The sequence below is a fragment of the Alternaria ethzedia genome (genome assembly GCF_023757985.1).
Source record: "Alternaria ethzedia strain BMP 0044 chromosome Unknown scaffold_3, whole genome shotgun sequence".
Taxonomy (NCBI): domain Eukaryota; kingdom Fungi; phylum Ascomycota; class Dothideomycetes; order Pleosporales; family Pleosporaceae; genus Alternaria; species Alternaria ethzedia.
In genome coordinates this window covers 173,492-191,502 of record NW_026056196.1, presented here as the reverse complement: position 1 = coordinate 191,502, position 18,011 = coordinate 173,492, and the positions used below count along the sequence as shown (strand labels likewise).

General features: G+C 53.9%; 9 protein-coding genes across 9 annotated transcripts; 6 read left to right on the top strand and 3 right to left on the bottom strand.

The window, feature by feature from the left end:
• Window positions 1-86: 86 nt before the first annotated feature.
• J4E87_001547 (uncharacterized protein) lies at window positions 87-1,043 on the bottom strand (the record flags this gene model as incomplete). The annotated part of the gene is made up of 1 exon (XM_049373189.1): window positions 87-1,043. The coding sequence occupies one exon, from the start codon at window positions 1,041-1,043 to the stop codon at window positions 87-89; it is 957 nt and encodes a 318-aa protein (XP_049236559.1).
• A 1,106-nt stretch (window positions 1,044-2,149) lies between these two features.
• On the top strand, window positions 2,150-2,779 carry J4E87_001546 (uncharacterized protein; the record flags this gene model as incomplete). Its single annotated transcript, XM_049373188.1, has 1 exon — window positions 2,150-2,779. The coding sequence occupies one exon, from the start codon at window positions 2,150-2,152 to the stop codon at window positions 2,777-2,779; it is 630 nt and encodes a 209-aa protein (XP_049236558.1).
• A 445-nt stretch (window positions 2,780-3,224) lies between these two features.
• Window positions 3,225-4,672, top strand: J4E87_001545 (uncharacterized protein; the record flags this gene model as incomplete). Its single annotated transcript, XM_049373187.1, has 3 exons — window positions 3,225-3,598; window positions 3,669-3,767; window positions 3,820-4,672. 3 exons carry the CDS (start codon window positions 3,225-3,227, stop codon window positions 4,670-4,672), a joined length of 1,326 nt encoding a protein of 441 aa, XP_049236557.1.
• Window positions 4,673-5,087: 415 nt separating this feature from the next.
• J4E87_001544 (uncharacterized protein) lies at window positions 5,088-5,753 on the bottom strand (the record flags this gene model as incomplete). Its single annotated transcript, XM_049373186.1, has 1 exon — window positions 5,088-5,753. The coding sequence occupies one exon, from the start codon at window positions 5,751-5,753 to the stop codon at window positions 5,088-5,090; it is 666 nt and encodes a 221-aa protein (XP_049236556.1).
• A 1,533-nt stretch (window positions 5,754-7,286) lies between these two features.
• J4E87_001543 (uncharacterized protein) lies at window positions 7,287-11,357 on the top strand (the record flags this gene model as incomplete). Its single annotated transcript, XM_049373185.1, has 1 exon — window positions 7,287-11,357. The coding sequence occupies one exon, from the start codon at window positions 7,287-7,289 to the stop codon at window positions 11,355-11,357; it is 4,071 nt and encodes a 1,356-aa protein (XP_049236555.1).
• Window positions 11,358-11,725: 368 nt separating this feature from the next.
• J4E87_001542 (uncharacterized protein) lies at window positions 11,726-12,560 on the top strand (the record flags this gene model as incomplete). The annotated part of the gene is made up of 2 exons (XM_049373184.1): window positions 11,726-11,863; window positions 11,940-12,560. The coding sequence occupies 2 exons, from the start codon at window positions 11,726-11,728 to the stop codon at window positions 12,558-12,560; spliced, it is 759 nt and encodes a 252-aa protein (XP_049236554.1).
• A 309-nt stretch (window positions 12,561-12,869) lies between these two features.
• Window positions 12,870-13,748, top strand: J4E87_001541 (uncharacterized protein; the record flags this gene model as incomplete). The annotated part of the gene is made up of 2 exons (XM_049373183.1): window positions 12,870-13,007; window positions 13,089-13,748. The coding sequence occupies 2 exons, from the start codon at window positions 12,870-12,872 to the stop codon at window positions 13,746-13,748; spliced, it is 798 nt and encodes a 265-aa protein (XP_049236553.1).
• A 454-nt stretch (window positions 13,749-14,202) lies between these two features.
• Window positions 14,203-16,527, bottom strand: J4E87_001540 (uncharacterized protein; the record flags this gene model as incomplete). Its single annotated transcript, XM_049373182.1, has 2 exons — window positions 14,203-16,246; window positions 16,295-16,527. The coding sequence occupies 2 exons, from the start codon at window positions 16,525-16,527 to the stop codon at window positions 14,203-14,205; spliced, it is 2,277 nt and encodes a 758-aa protein (XP_049236552.1).
• A 443-nt stretch (window positions 16,528-16,970) lies between these two features.
• J4E87_001539 (uncharacterized protein) lies at window positions 16,971-17,747 on the top strand (the record flags this gene model as incomplete). The annotated part of the gene is made up of 2 exons (XM_049373181.1): window positions 16,971-17,007; window positions 17,116-17,747. 2 exons carry the CDS (start codon window positions 16,971-16,973, stop codon window positions 17,745-17,747), a joined length of 669 nt encoding a protein of 222 aa, XP_049236551.1.
• Between the last annotated feature and the right edge of the window lie 264 nt (window positions 17,748-18,011).

Here is an 18,011-nt window from a genome sequence, read left to right as displayed (position 1 = left end):
TGTTATGGCTGTTAGGAGAGGAGGTATATATTAGAGAATAGTAACTTTCAAGTCCTCTTCCAAACCCAGCTCCATCTCTGCTGCTCCTAAGAGCGGGCCGCCAGATCTACAGCCTCACGAACCACTTCTTCGAGTGTCACCTTGGGAAGCCCTAGCTTGCCATTCCAGATCTCTTGTTCAGCCTCGAAATCATATCCAACATCTACATCAGCCCCGAAACTGATTGCCAACAACCGAAACGTTGCATTCAATTCCCCTGCTTCGAATTCCTCTTGAAAATGCTTGATCTCCGGGCCGCTCTCCTTCTCCTCAACGTGGAACTTGGCCTTAGTCTCCCCTTCCAGTGCTTCGACAATCTGCCTAGTGCTGACCGTGAAGTCACATAAGAAGATCTGCTTGTTTGCGGTCAACTCAGGATAGACCAAGACCCGCGCAACTGCAAGGCCGGTGTTCTTGCTACTCGTAACGGCAAAGCGCCTATCCCCAGAATCGTACACCGTCGCCTTCCTCCCCTTCACATCTATGCCGAGGAAGTTACCAGACTTTGATGGATCGAGTGCCCAGTCCAGCCAACTACCGCAACAAATACTGCTCCACGTCATCTTGCCGTGACTTTCGTCGCATGTCTTGATGAGGTACTTCAGCATTTCTCCCTTAAGGTCGTATGTCGGTACGAGGGCGCGAGCCCGGGGATCGAGATTGTTGGCGCCGAATTCGCTGGGGATGAAGCGTTTTACGCCTGCTGCAAGTGCAGCGTCGATGAGGCGGAATGCTAGACCATCTTTTCCGCCAGCGGTGACTGGGCTGGTGGATAATGCGACTACGACTGCATCTTGATGCTTGAAGGCTTCTGTGAGCTCTTCTGTCGTGAAGGCGTCCGAGATTGTGATGATGGGGATATGAGAGGGGAACGAGGCTGATGAGGATGCGCGGCTGACAATGGTTACGTTGAAGGAGGGTTCCGCGAGGAGCGCGTCAAGTATGGGTGCACCAACAGAACCGGATGCTCCTAGGATGATGACGTTCTTGATGGGGCTGGACATGATGACACCTTACTTCGCGACTTGTTTCTCGTGCTGAATGAGATGGGGTTTGGTTGATGATGCGTTGCCCATCAACGAGCGCCTTCTCTTATACTAAACCATCCATCCACCGCATCGGTGCCCATGGTGCCATGCTCTATAATCGACCTGCGCAACTGGCGATACTTTGAGTGCCGCAAAGGCATCTGATGCATCGGCTGCCGCATGGCAATGATGTTCAATGAGTTACCGGCATGTTTCGGCACGCTCTCTGCGCGATGATAGGTTTCGTAGAGCGATTACATGGAGTTAGTAAGCAGCACGTGACTGTGAGAGGCATCTGCGGCATCGTGAGATTCGCAGTTCGGCGTTTGCATTTGCCAATGCATAGTAATCGTTAGGATGGGTAAGCAATTGAGTCTTCGATGCAGCGACCTGTTAAGTTACTCAGCCTGATGCCGGTTGAGGCGATGTGGTGTGTGCCGCTATCGAAACGAGATACCTAGGTAACCCAGTCCAGCATTGGTAGGATGTCGCATTGTTGTGGCGCAATCGCCATCTGTAGGCCTTCAGAGTGTCAGAAACTGCACATGCATGCGGATTTAGTATCAGTAAGCGTAGTCGCCAACGATGATACGAAATCGCGTTGGCGGTTGTGGGAGGTGAAGAGGCCAAGTGCTAGCTAGCTGCTGCACTCTTCGTGACACGCGCTAAGATTGCGCCCCTCCACCTGGCAGCTTGCTCCTGCACACTCGACCACCTGCATCATCCAGTACAGTACTGCCCATGCTGCGTTTTTCCAATCATAGCATGTTGGCTTCACAAAGTCGCGCAGGAGCCAGCATCAGCCGCATGACTGATATTTCTACCTCGGCTGCTGCCGCCTGCTTCTGATCCGGCGGTTCTTCTGCGCAGCACACCAAAGCTTTGCGCCACAATCTTACGAGCAACTGTTACAGGAAAGATACCATCAGCAACCTACCTTTCACAGAAGGACGCCCATCAGCGCTTGACTCATTAATAACCACATCCTTTGACGAGAATAGTGTGAAAATGAGGATAAAGAGGAAGACTCTGATGCACTGGTTGCGATTTGGACACAGTACACCACTTCTCCGCTTTCTACCATGACGGCAACATCCGAACATCTCGAAGCTTTTGCACCTTTGACATGGGCTACACCGTACCTGACATCTCCCAGCTGGATTGCATGTGACCGCCAGCGAGGCACCGAACCGGGTGAGGATACGGACCGATTTTGTCGCGACACAATGCGCGCGAACAACGGCGTGAGAAACTGGCTCGAGCTGTACGAGAAGCCGGCGCCGGGCGCCAAAGTCACCAAGTCGATATCTCTGATCAAGTATGGAACCGGCTTGAACGGCTTTCCCGGCATCTGCCACGGTGGCGCATTATTGACGCTCATGGACGAAGCAATGCTGCACATCCTGGTCGCCAATACTGTGCTTGAATATGGCCTTGGCTTTATGAAAGTAGGAGAAGACTACTGGAGACTCCAGCTTCATGATGGAAAGTCGGCACAAGAGGTGCTTAAGGGCCGATTAGCCACAGCCACCATGGACGTGAAGCTTCTGGCGCCGGTGTTATGCCCTGGTGTTGTCGGCATTGAAACGATTGTACTTGGGGACACAGGGAACAAAATGCGGATGAAAGCCACGATGAGGGATCGACAGGGCAAGCCGCTACTTACAGTCGAGGGGCTGTGGATCAAGATTCGCGGTGCTGCAAAACTATAACCACAACCACCGCCAGTGTGCGAAGCAAACCACGACAATCGCACACGCTTCTCAGTTCTCCGTCTCACTCTATATTTCCTATCGCAGGCTTGAGTAACCTGCCACCCAACGTCTATCTCCATCGCACGTGCGCAGGGATCCCGGATGATCTCGCATTGATCTCGGGCACGCTAACCCACCCGAGACCCGTGAGCTATTGGTCCTTCCTGCAACGGTAAACCTCCGAAATCAATGCCTGCAGCAATATGTGCACTGCGCAGCATGTAAACACACATGCCATCCCTTTGGCCTACCATTCGTTATGACGTCTAAGGTAGCCTAACCTATCCCGCACCACACCTGCGAGTCAACATCAAGGTCGTTGTATACTTAAGAGCAAGCCTACATTGGTAGAAATCTGATCAGACTGCACGATCAAGTTGTCAAGTCCTCAACACAGTTCAAGATGCATTCCATCCTTGCCTCCGTCTACGCTCTCTCTTCCCTGCTTCCCCTCGCCATTGCCCAAACCTCCGGCACGTTCAACACCCTCACTTTCAACGTCGCTGGTCTTCCTGCTGCCCTGAACGGTAACGATGTTCCCGGTGATAAGACAACAAACACTGCCCGTATTGGAAAGTTGTTCTCTCAATACGATATCGGTGTCATCAACGTTCAAGAGGACTTCAACTACCATGCCACACTATATGCGAACGACGATCACCCATATAGGACGCCTACCAGCGGAGGAGTGCCATTTGGCAGCGGCTTGAACACTTTGAGCAACTATCCTTACACTGGATTTCAGCGAGTCAAGTGGAACACGTGCAGTACTTTCGAGTAAGTCAAGCTCAAACGATGGCACAAACACATTGCATAGTACGACACTGACATAACACTCTGTCAACAGTAGTGCGGACTGCCTCACACCCAAGGGCTTCACCTTTATGCGCGTCAAGATTGCCGAAGGCGCAGTAGTCGACATGTACAACCTACACGCCGACGCCGGGTAAGTCACCCTACTGCCTTCAACCCTATGACAACCCACTAACCCTCCATAGCACCACAGCCGCCGACAACAAGGCCCGCGCAGCCAACCTGCGCCAAGTCTCCGACTACATCAAGGCCAACTCCGTCGGCAACGCCGTCGTCGTCTTCGGCGACTCAAACTCGCGTTACACACGCACCGACGACATCCCCGACGTTTTCAAGACCGAAAACGGCATGACGGATGTCTGGCTCGAGCTCGTCAAGAACGGTGTCCCACCTGCCAAGGGCGCCGACGCGCTTCTCTGCTCGAACCCCTCCACGACCAACGAGTGCGAGATCGTCGACAAGACCTGGTACCGCGGCTCTGACGCTGTGACGCTCAAGGCCACCAAATTCGATTACGCAGGCCACATGTTCCTCCAGGAGAACGGCGACTTGTTGAGCGACCACAACGGTGTGCTCGTAGACTTTTCCTGGAGCCTGAATGCCCGCCGAAGCGTCTCTGATGTATTTGGCGGTGAAGAAGGTACGTGGTACAACGATCTAAGTGCCATAGCCAGTCTCGCCAGCCCGAAGGTGTCTTCCATCACGCTCCGTGGCAAGGAGCGTGTTGATGCTGTTTCCGTTAGCTTGGCTTCTGGACAGACGCTTTCGCATGGTGGGACTGGTGGCGAGGCGACTACGTTGACTTTGGCTGCGGACGAGACGCTGACTTCTGCGCAGCTGTGTCAGGGTCAGAAGGACGGTAAGACGAGGATCTTCTATGCGCTGTTTACGACTAGTGCTGGGAAGACGGTTTCTACTGGTGTCAAGACGGATGATTGTGTTACGAGGACTGCGGGGACTGGTCGTGGTATTGTTGGCTTCCTTGGTCGTTCGGGCGACGAGGTTGATCAACTGGGGTTCATCTACTCGAGCGCTTAAGAATGTTTGATGGACGTGGCCCTTAGTTGGATCAATGGAATGTCTCATGCCCCTACAGCTGATTTCGATGAACAATGACTGAAAGGTTAAATGCCTGAGTGAGCATTAGTAGTCTACTCTGGTAAGCGAGTGAATGATGGCTGTAAGCACGTGTGAACTGCACTCGCGATGTCCATGTTGTTACATTGAGCTGTTCACGTATCCTACATATCGATAAAGCAAATCCGCCTCCCCAAAATAGTGTGTATCAAAGGAAATAACAAGAAAGAAACCGTAGCTGAAAACAAATCATCCTCCCATCCTCCCACTGGATTGCCAAGGAAAGAAACGTAACGTCTTGCAGTCGTATTCGACCACTCATAAAAGATCGGACGAGACCAGCTCTGAGATTGCACCATGACAGAGACGTCCGTCTCTAAGCGTAAACCCAGTACTGCGCTTCATAGTCCACAGTAACCACCTGGCCAGGTGTCATACCATCGCAAGTCGCCGGCGCCATTCCACCCACAGTGTTGAGCCGGTACACCATCTTGACACCACTAGTCGAGGCTGTTTGCGCTTCAAGCCTGAGCCACTTTACATCCTTAGTCGCATCGGGCGCAGGCGTATCGTCGACCTTCTTAGCGACCGTGTTTCCAAGACCAAGGATATCGAAGTCGGGAGTGGTGGTGTCGAGGAAGAAGTGCGTGCCGATAGATGCGGATTCTTGGACGCGGCCTAGAGATGCAGTGCCGGCGGTAGGTTCGGATGAGATTTCGCAGGAGGCGTTGAAGAGTTGGGCTAGAGCGCCGATTGCGGCTGGTGTGGCTGTCGCGTTGCTGCATGTGTAGTTTTGTGTGCCCATGCCGAGCGCGACAAGAACGAGGGACATGTCGGCTGTTGGTGGTGGGAGCGCGGAGGCGGGCTGCTGGATGCCGCTGAGGTCGCAAGATGGTGCTCCAGGTTGCGCTGGCTCTGCGGGCGCGGTAGTGTTGGCGGTGTCATCGCAATCCTGACGAGAATAGATTTGTGGGAGACGCGAAGGCGCGGTCATGGCCATTGGGATGAGCGCAAAGGCCGTGAGAAAGAGTGTGGCGTGCATATTGACGGTTTCTGGTAAAGAGTTTCCTTGAAAATCGAAAGACTTTTGTGTATCCTGAAGGTATGGATAAGAAAGAAGGCGTTGTTGGAATTAACGAATATGCGAACGAATGTAGAGCTACCAGAGCCCGAAGAAACGAATGAAGAATGAGGAAAGGAGGCTGAAAGGCTGAAAGCTGGATAATTGCGCTTGCTCTGGTCCAACCTGGATGAAGACGTCAGACGACTTATATAAAGTTCTGTCATCCCTTCGTCGGACCTTCTCAGGTAGCTTCTACATGGATTTAGATTGCAAATGCGGGTGATAACATGTCAAAACGTTTGACATGATCCTTAGGTCGATGTTGGTGTTTCGACAGGATCAAGATACGTTGGTACATGGATTAACGGTTGAAGTGCCGTGGTGTCGGGCGAGAGCGCGGTTTCGCGTAGGCACAACTGTCGCGAGTCAGTGTGGCCAACGGTCTTCTGAAACGAGGCATCCCAGCCTTGCGGTAGAAGAGCGTTGACGACGTTTGCAAAGACAAACAACCCGTGGGTCCTTCGATGTTGGCCAAGCTGCTAAGAGATTTTGAAGATCATAACAGGTCGTCGATATAACCTGCAAAGTTCAATGGCGCGCTGCGAAGTTCGTGATGTAATATTCGTCGTGTACGCCACGATGCGCCGTCGTCGAACCTAAGGCGACAGGAGCCCTAGCTTTCTTAGGAAGGAAGCCACTTCAGAAGAGCCGCAATCTCACCCTGTCTGCGGCGTAGCTACAGGGAAATCTCATCAAGGACAGAAGTTCCATGTGACTAGTAGACAGTGTTGCTGAAACTGGTACCTGGGTACCTGCAGAACCTGCCACAGAACCTGAAACGTGGGGGATGAGCTGACGGCCCGAACTGGGGCAGGAAACATATCGTGTGCAGTTCGTCCGCTATCACGCTGAAACAACCGCGACCGCTACCCAACTACGCCGCAGTCGTTGAGATGTCTCGCGATACTTTTGCCGCGTGTTGGTCTTCACGTGGGCCGCTCGTCGCCTGCAGGCAGGATGTCATCACCCGTTTCCCCAGACGTCGAACGTAACAGAAACCTTACCTGCGTTGAAGTGAGGAGTCGGTCCGCATTAGTGCAAGGCCAGCAGAAGGCCAGCCTGCACCTCCAGGTTCGAGACCGTGCGGTGGCTTGCCCTAGGTTTCCGAGGTCAGCACTTGTGGCAAAACGCGAGTAGGCAGGAAGCGTGTTCGTCCGTGTTGAATACGGTCGATGTAGAAGACCGAGAGCATCGCTCCGGCGACAGTGTTGTATCTAAGATCACCGGCGCTGCTGGAGATTCGGAGAGTCGCGTCGTGATGATCCGAGTGAGACGGCCATATCGTCGGCCCTGAGTTCACCGAATCGGATCGAGCTAGCGTCGTTGCTCTTTCCGCAGCTCCGCCTCAGCCTACACGTGTGTGCACTACGCAACGCCCTCATGTAGAACCTCTTTAGAAATACGCTGCCTCGGTTCTTTGGGTATGCGATAGTAATCATCCCACGATACACCATGGAACGAAGAGTGAGCCTCAAAGACCTCATTCGTAATGCCGGCGTCATCCCCGTCGAACAGCGCCAAGCAGTCCTCCCGGCCCCAACACAGCCGGCCGTCTCAGTCAGCGAGGAGGACATCTCGCAAGCGCGAAACATCCTGCTTGAACGGAGGGCCAAAAATCCCGAAAGCAAGAATGTGTTGAAGAGCATCTTCAAAAGCTCGAAAGAGAAGGACAAGGGACAGGATGGGGCGCAATTCTCGCAGGAGGAGCTCGACCAAGCCTTGTCCGCTGTCATCCGCAGTCCCACGACTGGACCCGGCCTAATCCAAGCCTTCCTCACTCTGGGCGCGAAAGTGAACATCATCGAGACAATCGACAAGAAGCGAAGATCGAGTAATCAGGCCAACACAGCATTGCGCCGCCGTAGCACGGTCTTGCAGCAGGCCGCAAGCCTGAGGAAAGCCGATGGTGTCAACATTCTCGCCGCCTCTGGTGCGGACCAACAGACCTTGGACGAAGGACTGAAAGCTGCTCTGGCTGCCGGCGATCAAGAAAGTATAGGCCTCTTACTGCGTCACGGAGCAGATCTAAACAACTTCCCCAATGCTTTGGCCAATGCGGTCCGATCGAATGACCTGAACTTCGTCAAGCTCTTGTTGCGAGCTCCAAAGCCACTGCGTGCTCAGATCATCAATTCTTGCTTACCTGCAGCGGTTCAGCAAGGCTCGGATGCTGTCATATCTCTGCTGATAGCATACGGCGCTGACCCGAATTTCGACTCCGCAAGCGCTCTCAACATGGCGATTGGAAGACAGGCCTACAAGCTGGCCATCGCTCTGGTCGCTGGCCCGATCCGTCTTAACGAACCGAACCTGCAACATGCGCTCGACACTACCATGAGGCTACCAACGCGACAAGCAACGCTGCAGTTCCTACAGCTCTTGTTTTGCTGCGGGCTACCTCCCGATAGTCGTGGTCTACCGGACTTCCTCATCTGTCTGGCAAGAAGCAACGACACTGCTGGCGCGAAGATGATGGTCAGCTATGGCGTACCAACCACCGCTGACGATGCCGAGTGTCTGAGAGAGGCTGTCGAAAACTCAAACTGGAGCTTGGTGGATGCTATTCTCCAGACCCCCATCGCCCCTCTGCATGCAACAGCAGCGCTTGCTGTTTTGCCGACCAACACCCCACAGCCTGATAGACTTCGCGTAGTCGATGCCTTGCTAAAGAAAGGCGCAGCAGGTCTGCCTCTTGGTCGATTGCTCACGCAAGCCACAAAGGAGAAAGACACTCAGTTGATCGATCTCCTTCTTGGTGCTGGCGCGCCTGTCGATTCAGGCGACAACGGCGCACTTCATTTTGCAGTGGTCAATCGAGATATCCGAACACTCAAGTCAATTCTGAACGCTCGCCCCCCACCAGAGACCCTAGCGAACGTGTTTCCACTCATCTTCCGTACTGATGGGATCTCGGTATCGGAGCGACGTGAAATTGCGCGGCTATTACTAGAGCACGGTGCAAGTGGTCCTGGTGTTGATCAAGCTCTAGTCAATGCAATTGCGGACACGTCGGCTGGGCGGGATGGGGCCCTGATAACAGACCTCGTTCGCAAAGGTGCAAATGTTGACGAAAGAGCCTTGTCGCTCGCAGTGACACAAGTCGACATCTCTCTTCTGCGTCTACTCTGCAACACTAGACCCAACTCCTCAGCGACGTCGGCAGCCCTACCTCTAGCATTTGATTCACGAGCGGGCAGACACTCAAAAACACTCGAGATCATTGACTTGCTTCTGAACCATGGAATTGAAGAAGAGCCAGCCAGTCAGACCTTACAGATTGCCATCAATGGCGGCCCCGACAACATTGATATCATCGAGCGGCTGCTCACTGCCAGCCCTAGACTGCTAAGCACCGCGTTCAAGTACACGACAGCGATTGAAGATCCTCACATGAAGGCACCAATACTGAATGCTTTACTGAAGCTAGGAGTACCACAAGACGCTCTGGACCAAGCCCTTGCCGCGGAGACACGACAGGCCGTTGCCACAAATGACACAACCAGTACCAGGTTGCTGTTGGGACAAGGAGCATCTGTGAGTCACAATGATGGCGAAGCGTTGAGTGTTGCGGTAGCTTCAGGAAACAGCTCGCTAATGGCATTAATACTCAGTGGACGTCACCAACCATCACGATCTAACGTCACGAGGTCGTTCCGTACATTGTTCACCGACGAGAAGTTGATGCTGGAAGGAAAGAAAGGAAGCATTGGTGAAATGGCACAAGAGCTACTGGCCCGTGGAGTAGAACAGTCTGCCATCGACGCAGCTCTGCGACTCATCCTCAGCAACGAGCATAGTAAGTATACGGAGCCCTGGATTGATCTGTTGCTTCAATATCACGCGGATGTCAACACGGCGGATGGGGCATGCTTCGTCTTCGCAGCACAAAAGCACAGTCACACCATCTTTGAGAAGCTCATGCGTCACAACCCCAAGTTCAACGTCGTCGTTCCAGCGTTATTGAGTTCCAAGCTCCAAGACGAAGTAGTCGTTGCCGCAATACAGTCATGCCTCGATCACGGTTGCATACTTGAACAGCTCGGTGTCGGCTATAACAAGCCACCGATACTCATCACCACCATGACTGTGTACCCACGCAATAGCGCGCTCATCACGCTACTCTTGAAGCACGGCTTGAATCCGGAAATAACCATCCCCACGGTTCTCCATTCGTCCTGCGGACCCGAAACTGTGCCCGCACTGCTTTGGGCATTAGCTCAACCACAAAAGCGCATTTCGGACGCCGTCATCTCCGCCCTTTTGGAAGCTGGAGCATCCGTTGACCGACTTTCTGCCGCTTCGGAGACTACGGCACTTATGCTCGCCGCTCGTGAGGGGCGTCATGAGATAGTGAACGCACTAGTCGTGCGGGGTTCGGATGCGGATCTTCGGGATGTCTGGAACAAATCCGCACTCTTCTATGCTAGCAGCAGTGTGTCTGGGGAAGCCACAGTGAAGTTACTAGCGCCATGCTCGCTAGCAAATGATGGTGCATTACATGAGTCAGCGAGGGAACTCAACGTCGAGGTCACGAGGACATTGTTGGAGCATGCTCATGATACAAACTATCCTTCCCGTCTTCATGGTGGCAGGAATGTCCTTGGAGAGATATGTCTCAACGCTAGAGTCTCCACATCCGCGCATCGCTCGAAGTTTCGCCAGCTACTGCGTCTCCTCCTGACCAAACGCGTAAACCCCAAATTCCGCGCTCGCAATGAGAAGTCCAGTGTCATCCTCGCGCTCGACAATGCCTACAGCGCCCTTCCCATCACGGAGGCTCTGCTAGAGACAGAGATATGGCAAGACCTCAACGATGAAGCACACATCTACTGTGACGCAGCCTCAGGCCTCCATTACTCACCCTACTCCTACGTTGAGCTAATCGCTACACCCGCCCGCGCTCCCGTCAAAAGGGCCTTACTCGATCTCCTTCGCGACAAAGCCTGTCTCCCAGTCTACTATTCCTCGTCGGCACTCCAACCCGTGGGCGCAACAGGCATCCCACCCGCAATCGCCAAACTCGTAGACAAGCAAAAGGAACACGAGCTCTCTATCCGCCACGAGAAGGAGAAGTTCGAGCACACTCGCACGATCGAGGAAACAAGCCATAAAGACATACTACGACGCAAGCGCGAGAGCCAAACCGTCGAACTGGAACTCCAAACCAAAGCAACCCAGCACTACACCGCCCTGGAGCAGCAGAAACACGACTTCGAAGTCCACCGCGTAAGGGAGGCGGAGCGTATGAAGCGGTCTGAACGAGTGGCTTGGCATAACTTGGTACAAGAGCAAGAGCGCGATGCTGCTGCGGCACGGGCGAGTGCAGAGGAGAGGAAGCTGAGGGAGGCTATGGCGGCTGAGAGCAAGATGATTGAGCAGCGGAAACAGGAGTTGGAGCATAGGGCTGGGGTGGAGAGGAGGATGTTGAAGGAGAAGGAAGAGCATTATGAGAGGAATGTTAAGAGGCAGAAGGAGGTTAGGCAGATTGAGGGTGGGCCGCCGCAGTGGGGGACTGTTGATTAGCAGTTTTACAGGGGAGTGGTGAGATAGTTTTATGGGATTTTTTTGGGTTAGCGCGATGAGGTGGATTGGTGAACAGGTCTATCTCACACTTGAAAGAATTCATTTATCATGACATGATCTTTGCATTGGACTATGCTCTTCCATGCATGTACATGTGCAGTATCTGAAGGTATTTCACCTTCATCTTCATCGGCGTACGCGTCTGAGGTGTTCGAACGCGTCCTGCCTCCTCGGCAACGCGCTCACCTTCGCTTCGCTCCTTCCCCCTGGTCAAAACACCGTGCCACATCCAACCTTACAAACAACCGCCTCTACGACCTTTGCTTCTCCACACAACAATCGCGAGCCCCTGCAGCACTACTACGATAATGGATCCGCAGCAGCAGTACATCGCACAAGTCAAGGAAGAATACGATGAGCTTGGCATCTGGGTGCCGGTGAACGAAGAGCAAGAACCTGCTGAGAGCGTGGCCACTGCTGTCCCTAAAACTGAGCCGACTGATCAAGTACGTTCATCTATGACAAGCTTATTCACTCTTGACTACAATGTTTACTACAGCATGCTAATACAAGTAATTCCAGACCACAACCACCCACAACAAACCAAAGAAAGCCAAGAAGTCCAAGAAGGCCAAACGAACCGATCCTCTGACCAAGAGAGAACAGCATGTCCAGCGTCTCGAGGCGATGAATTCCCGGCTCCGCAAAGACCTCAGAGAGGTCCGCGACGGAACAAGAGTGCAGCAGATGAAAGACCTCGAGAGTCAAGTCCTCTTGCTGCAAGAAGCCGTCGGACCAAACAAAGCTAGCATCATCAAGGACTTGAAGCTAGAAAATCTGCAACTACAGAAGAAGGTCGAGAATCTGCAGCGAGAGGTCAAGAACGCAGAGCGAGACGTTCGAGCTCACAACAACAGCATTGAGAATAGAGAGGAGAAGGTTGTGCTCAAAGGACGAGGCCACAAACTTGCGCAGGCAAAAGCCCAAAGCGATCTAGCAGTCCGTAATCTAAAGAAGCAACTGAAACAGGAGCAAAAGACCAGAAAGAGAGTGGAGGATCGCTGGCGTCAGGCTGAGGCGCGCTTCGCACGCTTTACGGGTCCCGAGGGACATGGGGCTGAGATGACTGAAGAGTTGCTTAACGAAGAAGAGGTCATCGAACAAAATATCGTCAAGGATGAAGAGTCGATGGTGGTTGAGTGATGGTGAACAACGCAAGACATGCGCGAGAAGCTGCACAGAAATACGCGGCTCTTATACAGAAATGATCGTGGCTTAAACTTGACATTAAACTATGCTCTTCTAATCGTGGACATCCGCAGACCTCGAGGGTGCGTCACCTCCGATGTGTCTGATTGCTATCGCATCGCCTCGGCAACGCACTTACCTTCACTTCGCTCTTTCCCCGTTCGTGAACTTTGCCACATGCACGCTTGCTAACCTCAAAACACCCCACTTCTCCAATGTGAACTCGTCCACACAACCTCAACCCGCAACGGCGACCCAGCCACCATGGATCGGTATCAGCAGTACGGAACGCAAGTCAAGGAGGAGGATGCCGAGCTCGAAGACTGGATACCGATAAAGCAGGAGGAAGGGCTCGCGGAGCAAGTTCCCACTGTTGTCCCCAAAGCCGGATCATCTGGCGAGGTGAGTGCACTCATCCTACTGATAATCTTACCGGGTAGCACTGCTGTCTTCCAATGCACATACTAACTACGACGTTAATAGTCCACTCTAACTTCATATCGACGCCAAAATAAACAAGACCGACGTCGAGAGATTCAACGTTCTACCGGTAAACGCAAACGTGGTCCAAGAACCAAGAAGCCGCCAAAAAGAGTGCGCCTAGCAGAGAAACTACGAAAAGCCGAGGAGATGAGCCATCAGCCCGGCAAGAAAGAGATCCGGGATTCTCAGATCCAGCAAGAGCTCTCCGACACCCGCAAGATGATTGCGGACCTTAAAGCACGCTCACAAGTGGGTGCACCGGATGTACAAATCTCGCCACCTCATCACGTACCCGAGCCAAGCGTCATGACCAAGGAAACAAGAACCATAGCAGCAATAAGAGCAGATATAGCGCGCCTGGAGCAAGAACTAAAGGAAGCATGTCGGCAGGGCGAGAACGCCATACGCGATGCTCGCGCCACCGGTAACAACGACGGCGATGTTGAAGCGCTGGAGAAAGAGCTTGCAAGGGAGCAAGGAAAGGATCGGGCGACGGTTAGGAGGATGCAGAAAGCTCTCAAGAAAGAGCAGGACAAGAGTGAAGAAGCGCACAGTGGCTCACATCAAGTCATCGAGCAGGAGGCTAGTATGCCAGGCTGGCCGGGAAGTCGTGATCTACCGATTAGACAGCTCATCAAGGTTGAGGACGAAGACATGTAGTATGAGGATGGAGAGTAGCACAGGGTGTGTGATTAACGCCAAGGAAAGCTTATGTATCTGTCGATGATACTCATTGCGAAGCTTGGAGAAGGACTGCGAGGGTTCACGTGCGAGCAAAGAACAACCATCATGAGAGAGATATGTGCGAACTCAGATTGTATTGTGATAGTCGATGTGAGATGGTGACAAGACACGTCGTAGGCAGAGATACGAGTAACAGCGATGATATAGCATGCTGGTAAACATGATTCATCTGACAGAACATCGTGTGTGACTTCATCCCTTTCCCCTTGCACATATACTGTCACATTTCCGAATTGAGAAGCAAGTAAACGTTCGTTCATTCATTCTCCAACAACACCGGGTATAAACTACACCTCCCTTTCCATTCCCCATTCACACATATCACATAACATTCATATACAACACCAACCCACCAACCCACCAACCCCGATCACTGCACCTCAAAAACCCCACTAACCCCCTCAAACTCCTCAACAGCTCCCCCAACTTTCTTCGCATCCCCATAATACCTAATCCTGTACCTCCCCTTCTCCGTCCCCAGAACCGGCGTATCCCAACTAATAGTAACATCACTCGTCCCCGTAAGCCCATTAACCCTCTTCCACTGATACACGACCTCCCAATCCTCGTCGTTCTTAACCTGCGTCCACTCCCCACCGTCACCATCACTATCACTGCTCTGTTTCTCTATAGCCGCAAACGTGCCTTCAAGACGGAGGTTGTTCCGCGGATTCGCGCCGACGAACGTCGCGGAGACCGTGGCGCCGCGGGCGTAGGTCGGCAGGACGTCCTTTGTGACCTGGCCGAAGGAGCGGCCGAAGCCAGCACCGTCGTAGACGACGCCGGTGATGAGGGAGATGGATTTGTCGCGGTTGTCTGGGGGCGAGGGGCCGGGCGGAGGCGGGGAAGAGGAAGAGTCGGATAGGTAGGGGAGGTAGGACAGGGTGGAGTTGATGTAGGCGTTTAGGGTGTGGGGCCCGTAGAGGGTGGAAGCGCCTTCGTAGCGTTGGATGCCGTATTCTTCTTCCGTGGCGATGTAGTGTGTGTAGCTGTTTGCTGGGCCGCCTAGTACGACGATGGGCGAGGTGGCGATGGCGGAGGAGATGACGGCGTTGTGGACGGCTTCGCGCCAGCGGCGGCCGGACATGGTTGTTGCTTCGCCGGGGGAGACGATGATGACGAGTTGGCCGACGCGGAGGACTTGGATGTCGACGATGTTTGGGGACCAGGGGTAGGGCACGTTGGCTTGTCCGACGTTAAGTAAGACGGGCTTCGGGTACTGGCACTCCTTTTGCTCTTTGCTTGGTGGTGCGATGGCGCTGCCGACGAGGTTCCAGAAGGGATTCGAGGGCGCGCCGGGGTCGTTTTGGACAAAGTCAAAGGCGCCGGGGCCGTCGGATGTGCCGGCTGCGAAGGAGTTGCCCATGGCTGCGGGACATGTGTGGACGACGGAACCATTGCTGAGGGTGAAAGTGAAGTTGGAGAAGTCGACATAGGTGTGGAACGAGCGGACCTTGCCAGAGATGGGCGTGAAGGCATTGAAGTCGTAGATGCTCCTGGCACCCTCGGCCTGACGCCTGCCAATCTCGTAGCAGGACTTGTGGCCTCCGTCGTCGAGACCGAAGAATGGTCCACGACCGTGGCAGTCCTGGCTCTTTCCTCCGCAGGTGCTGTCGTTGAGTCGGCACTGCTGGCCTGAGCCGTCTTCGCAATAGGCGCCGAGTACGTTGGGGGTAGTGTCACCGACATTGGCCTGCGAGAAGCCTGCCACAAAGCCCTCGGCAGCATTTGAGTCGGCCGCATTGGCCTCCATATCCTTCTCCAGCAAATATGCGGCCACGCCCTTGTTGTCTCCAGCAATGAGCGTCTGGTTTCCAAGCATACTGGTGCCGTGGACAGGGAACCAGTTCAGGATGCCAATGCTCTTTCCATCACTAGCTCTCGTGAACTTCAAAAGTGTCATGGTCTTGTCGACATTGTCCGTGTAGCGATCGCGTTCTGCTTGGGGGTTGGCAAGGTAGGCGAACAGACTGCGGTTGATGTTCGCATCAGCAATCTTTGCACTGCCAGCGCTGACAGTTCCCAGGGTAAGTCCTTCATGCGCCCTCTTGATGGACAGAAGTGTTCCGTCCACAATCGCGCGATAGCTCTGCTTGTCGAAACCCTGGCTCGTGATTTGCGGAAGGAGGTAGTTCAACCAGGCTCCCGGTCCGGCATGGCTGTGGGTGCCAGTCACGGCGACATTGTTCTTCCCGTATACAGCGTATTCGGAGCCCATGGCCTGGAGCCCTTCCAAGATGCCATTTCGGATGGCAGTGTCTCCAGACTGTGTGTCGAGGACGAGGTACACGAAGCGTTCGCTTGCTTCGTCCGGGTTGCCGACGATGAAGGCGCGGGAGTAGAGGCGCTGGCGGAGTCCAGATCCGATTTGCGACGAGTTGGCGTAGCCCATCATGTTGAGCTCGACGACGGGACTGTGGCGACGTTAGTACATTCACACACAGTATATTCTCGCCACATACCCAGTGATATCCGCCTTGCCAACGCCGACAAGGTACGAAGAAGCGTCGCCAGCCTGGCCTCCATCCTGCTTCTCACTGTTGAAGACATCCTGCTGGGCTCCAGTGTACGTCTGATCGAGGCGCGCATGCCAGAAGTCGACGACGGGGAATCCGAGGTTGATGACGAGTTGGGCGATGATCAACGAGGCAACAAGGGCCGCACCCAGTGCGACTGCGATGTGAGAGCGCGCCATGGACGCGAAGAAATGTCTGGGCGGAAGTGTGCGGAAAGAAGGTGGAAGCCGTTGGACGGGGCGCGGCGAGGTTCTTGTACGCTACTGCTGGCACCGGAAGTTACGCGTGCCAGACGTGTAGGCGTAGAGGGTTGCACATGGGCGTACAGTTGATTAGCAGGGAAGATAGACAGAGACAGGGAGACAAAGTATCGCCTCTGGCCACACAGCAGCGCGAAGCTTGACAGTCGCGCCTGGCACCTGCATTGCATGACGTTGCGGGGTTCCTCGCCGTCTGGTTGGCGGGGAGCCCGGACGCGATCAGTGCCTAAATCTACCCGTGCAGGCCTGCTTCTCTAGCACGTCTAGTTTCGCGACACCCTTCCACCTCACCTGCGCATCCAATACACCATCTGCCATCTACCTCGCCCTTATCCCGGCCCGCTGCACGTCGCTTGCCCGCCATGCCCCTCATCCAGGAATCCTACGACCATCTCCCTTGTACGTCCAATTTGCTCCTGCCCCAACACAGCAACCATGTCCGATGCGCCCAGTCACGCGCGACATCTGGACTGATAACCCCGTTATTGCCTCGCTAACTGCATGTAGACGTCGATACGGAGCTCTCAGCTGCGAGCCTGGTCGCAGCCAGACACGCTATCAACGCCGATATCAGGGCCGCAGGCGTAGACACCACAGACATGCATCCGGCGCTTATACCAGCAGCGACGAAATACACACCCACCTTTTCCGATTTCATCACGCGCGAGCATGCGCGCCTCGACGATCACCCTACGTCGAAGCTGTCGGGCGTCGATTTGAAGCGCTATGAGGATCTCGATGCGCCGGAGAGCACGACTCCGACGAGCGACGAGGAGAGGCCGGAGTTGCTGGAGCGGTGGAATAAAGCGCTCAAGCAGGCGTACACGAGCTCGGAGTATGTGCAGGGCAGGCTGACGCAGTTGGGCCTGTTGGAGAAATTCGGGAAGAACGCGTGGTTGGTGGGTAACTCGCAACTGGAGGATATACTCAAGGGCGTCGAGGCTGAGCTGGCGGGTTTGGGCAAGCAGCAGGAACAGGTGGAGATGGCGAGGAGGTCGCAGCAAGATAGTGCGGGTGCTGAGCTCAAGACGCTCGAGGAGACGTGGAAGAAGGGTGTAGGAAGAGTCCTAGAGACCGAAGTCGCGGCTGAAGGGTTGAAGCTGCAGATTCTGGAGAAGCGGAGGGCAGGGGCAGTTTAAAAAATTCATCACCGTCGAGTGAAGAGGATAGTTGCATGATACCCAATACACACATTACAAAGAATTACTACACACACAGCATGATTTACGACAAACAGGTCGCAATCAGTGATCATTACTAGGAACTATATAGCTAAAGTAGCAGGGGTACTCATTTATAGAATTGAAAAAGCACGCCTCATTCGCCATCGCTGCTCTGCTCATCTGCAAAAACAAGTCAAGGAAAAACGTTTCATCCCTTTTTGGGTATCGAACTCCATCGTC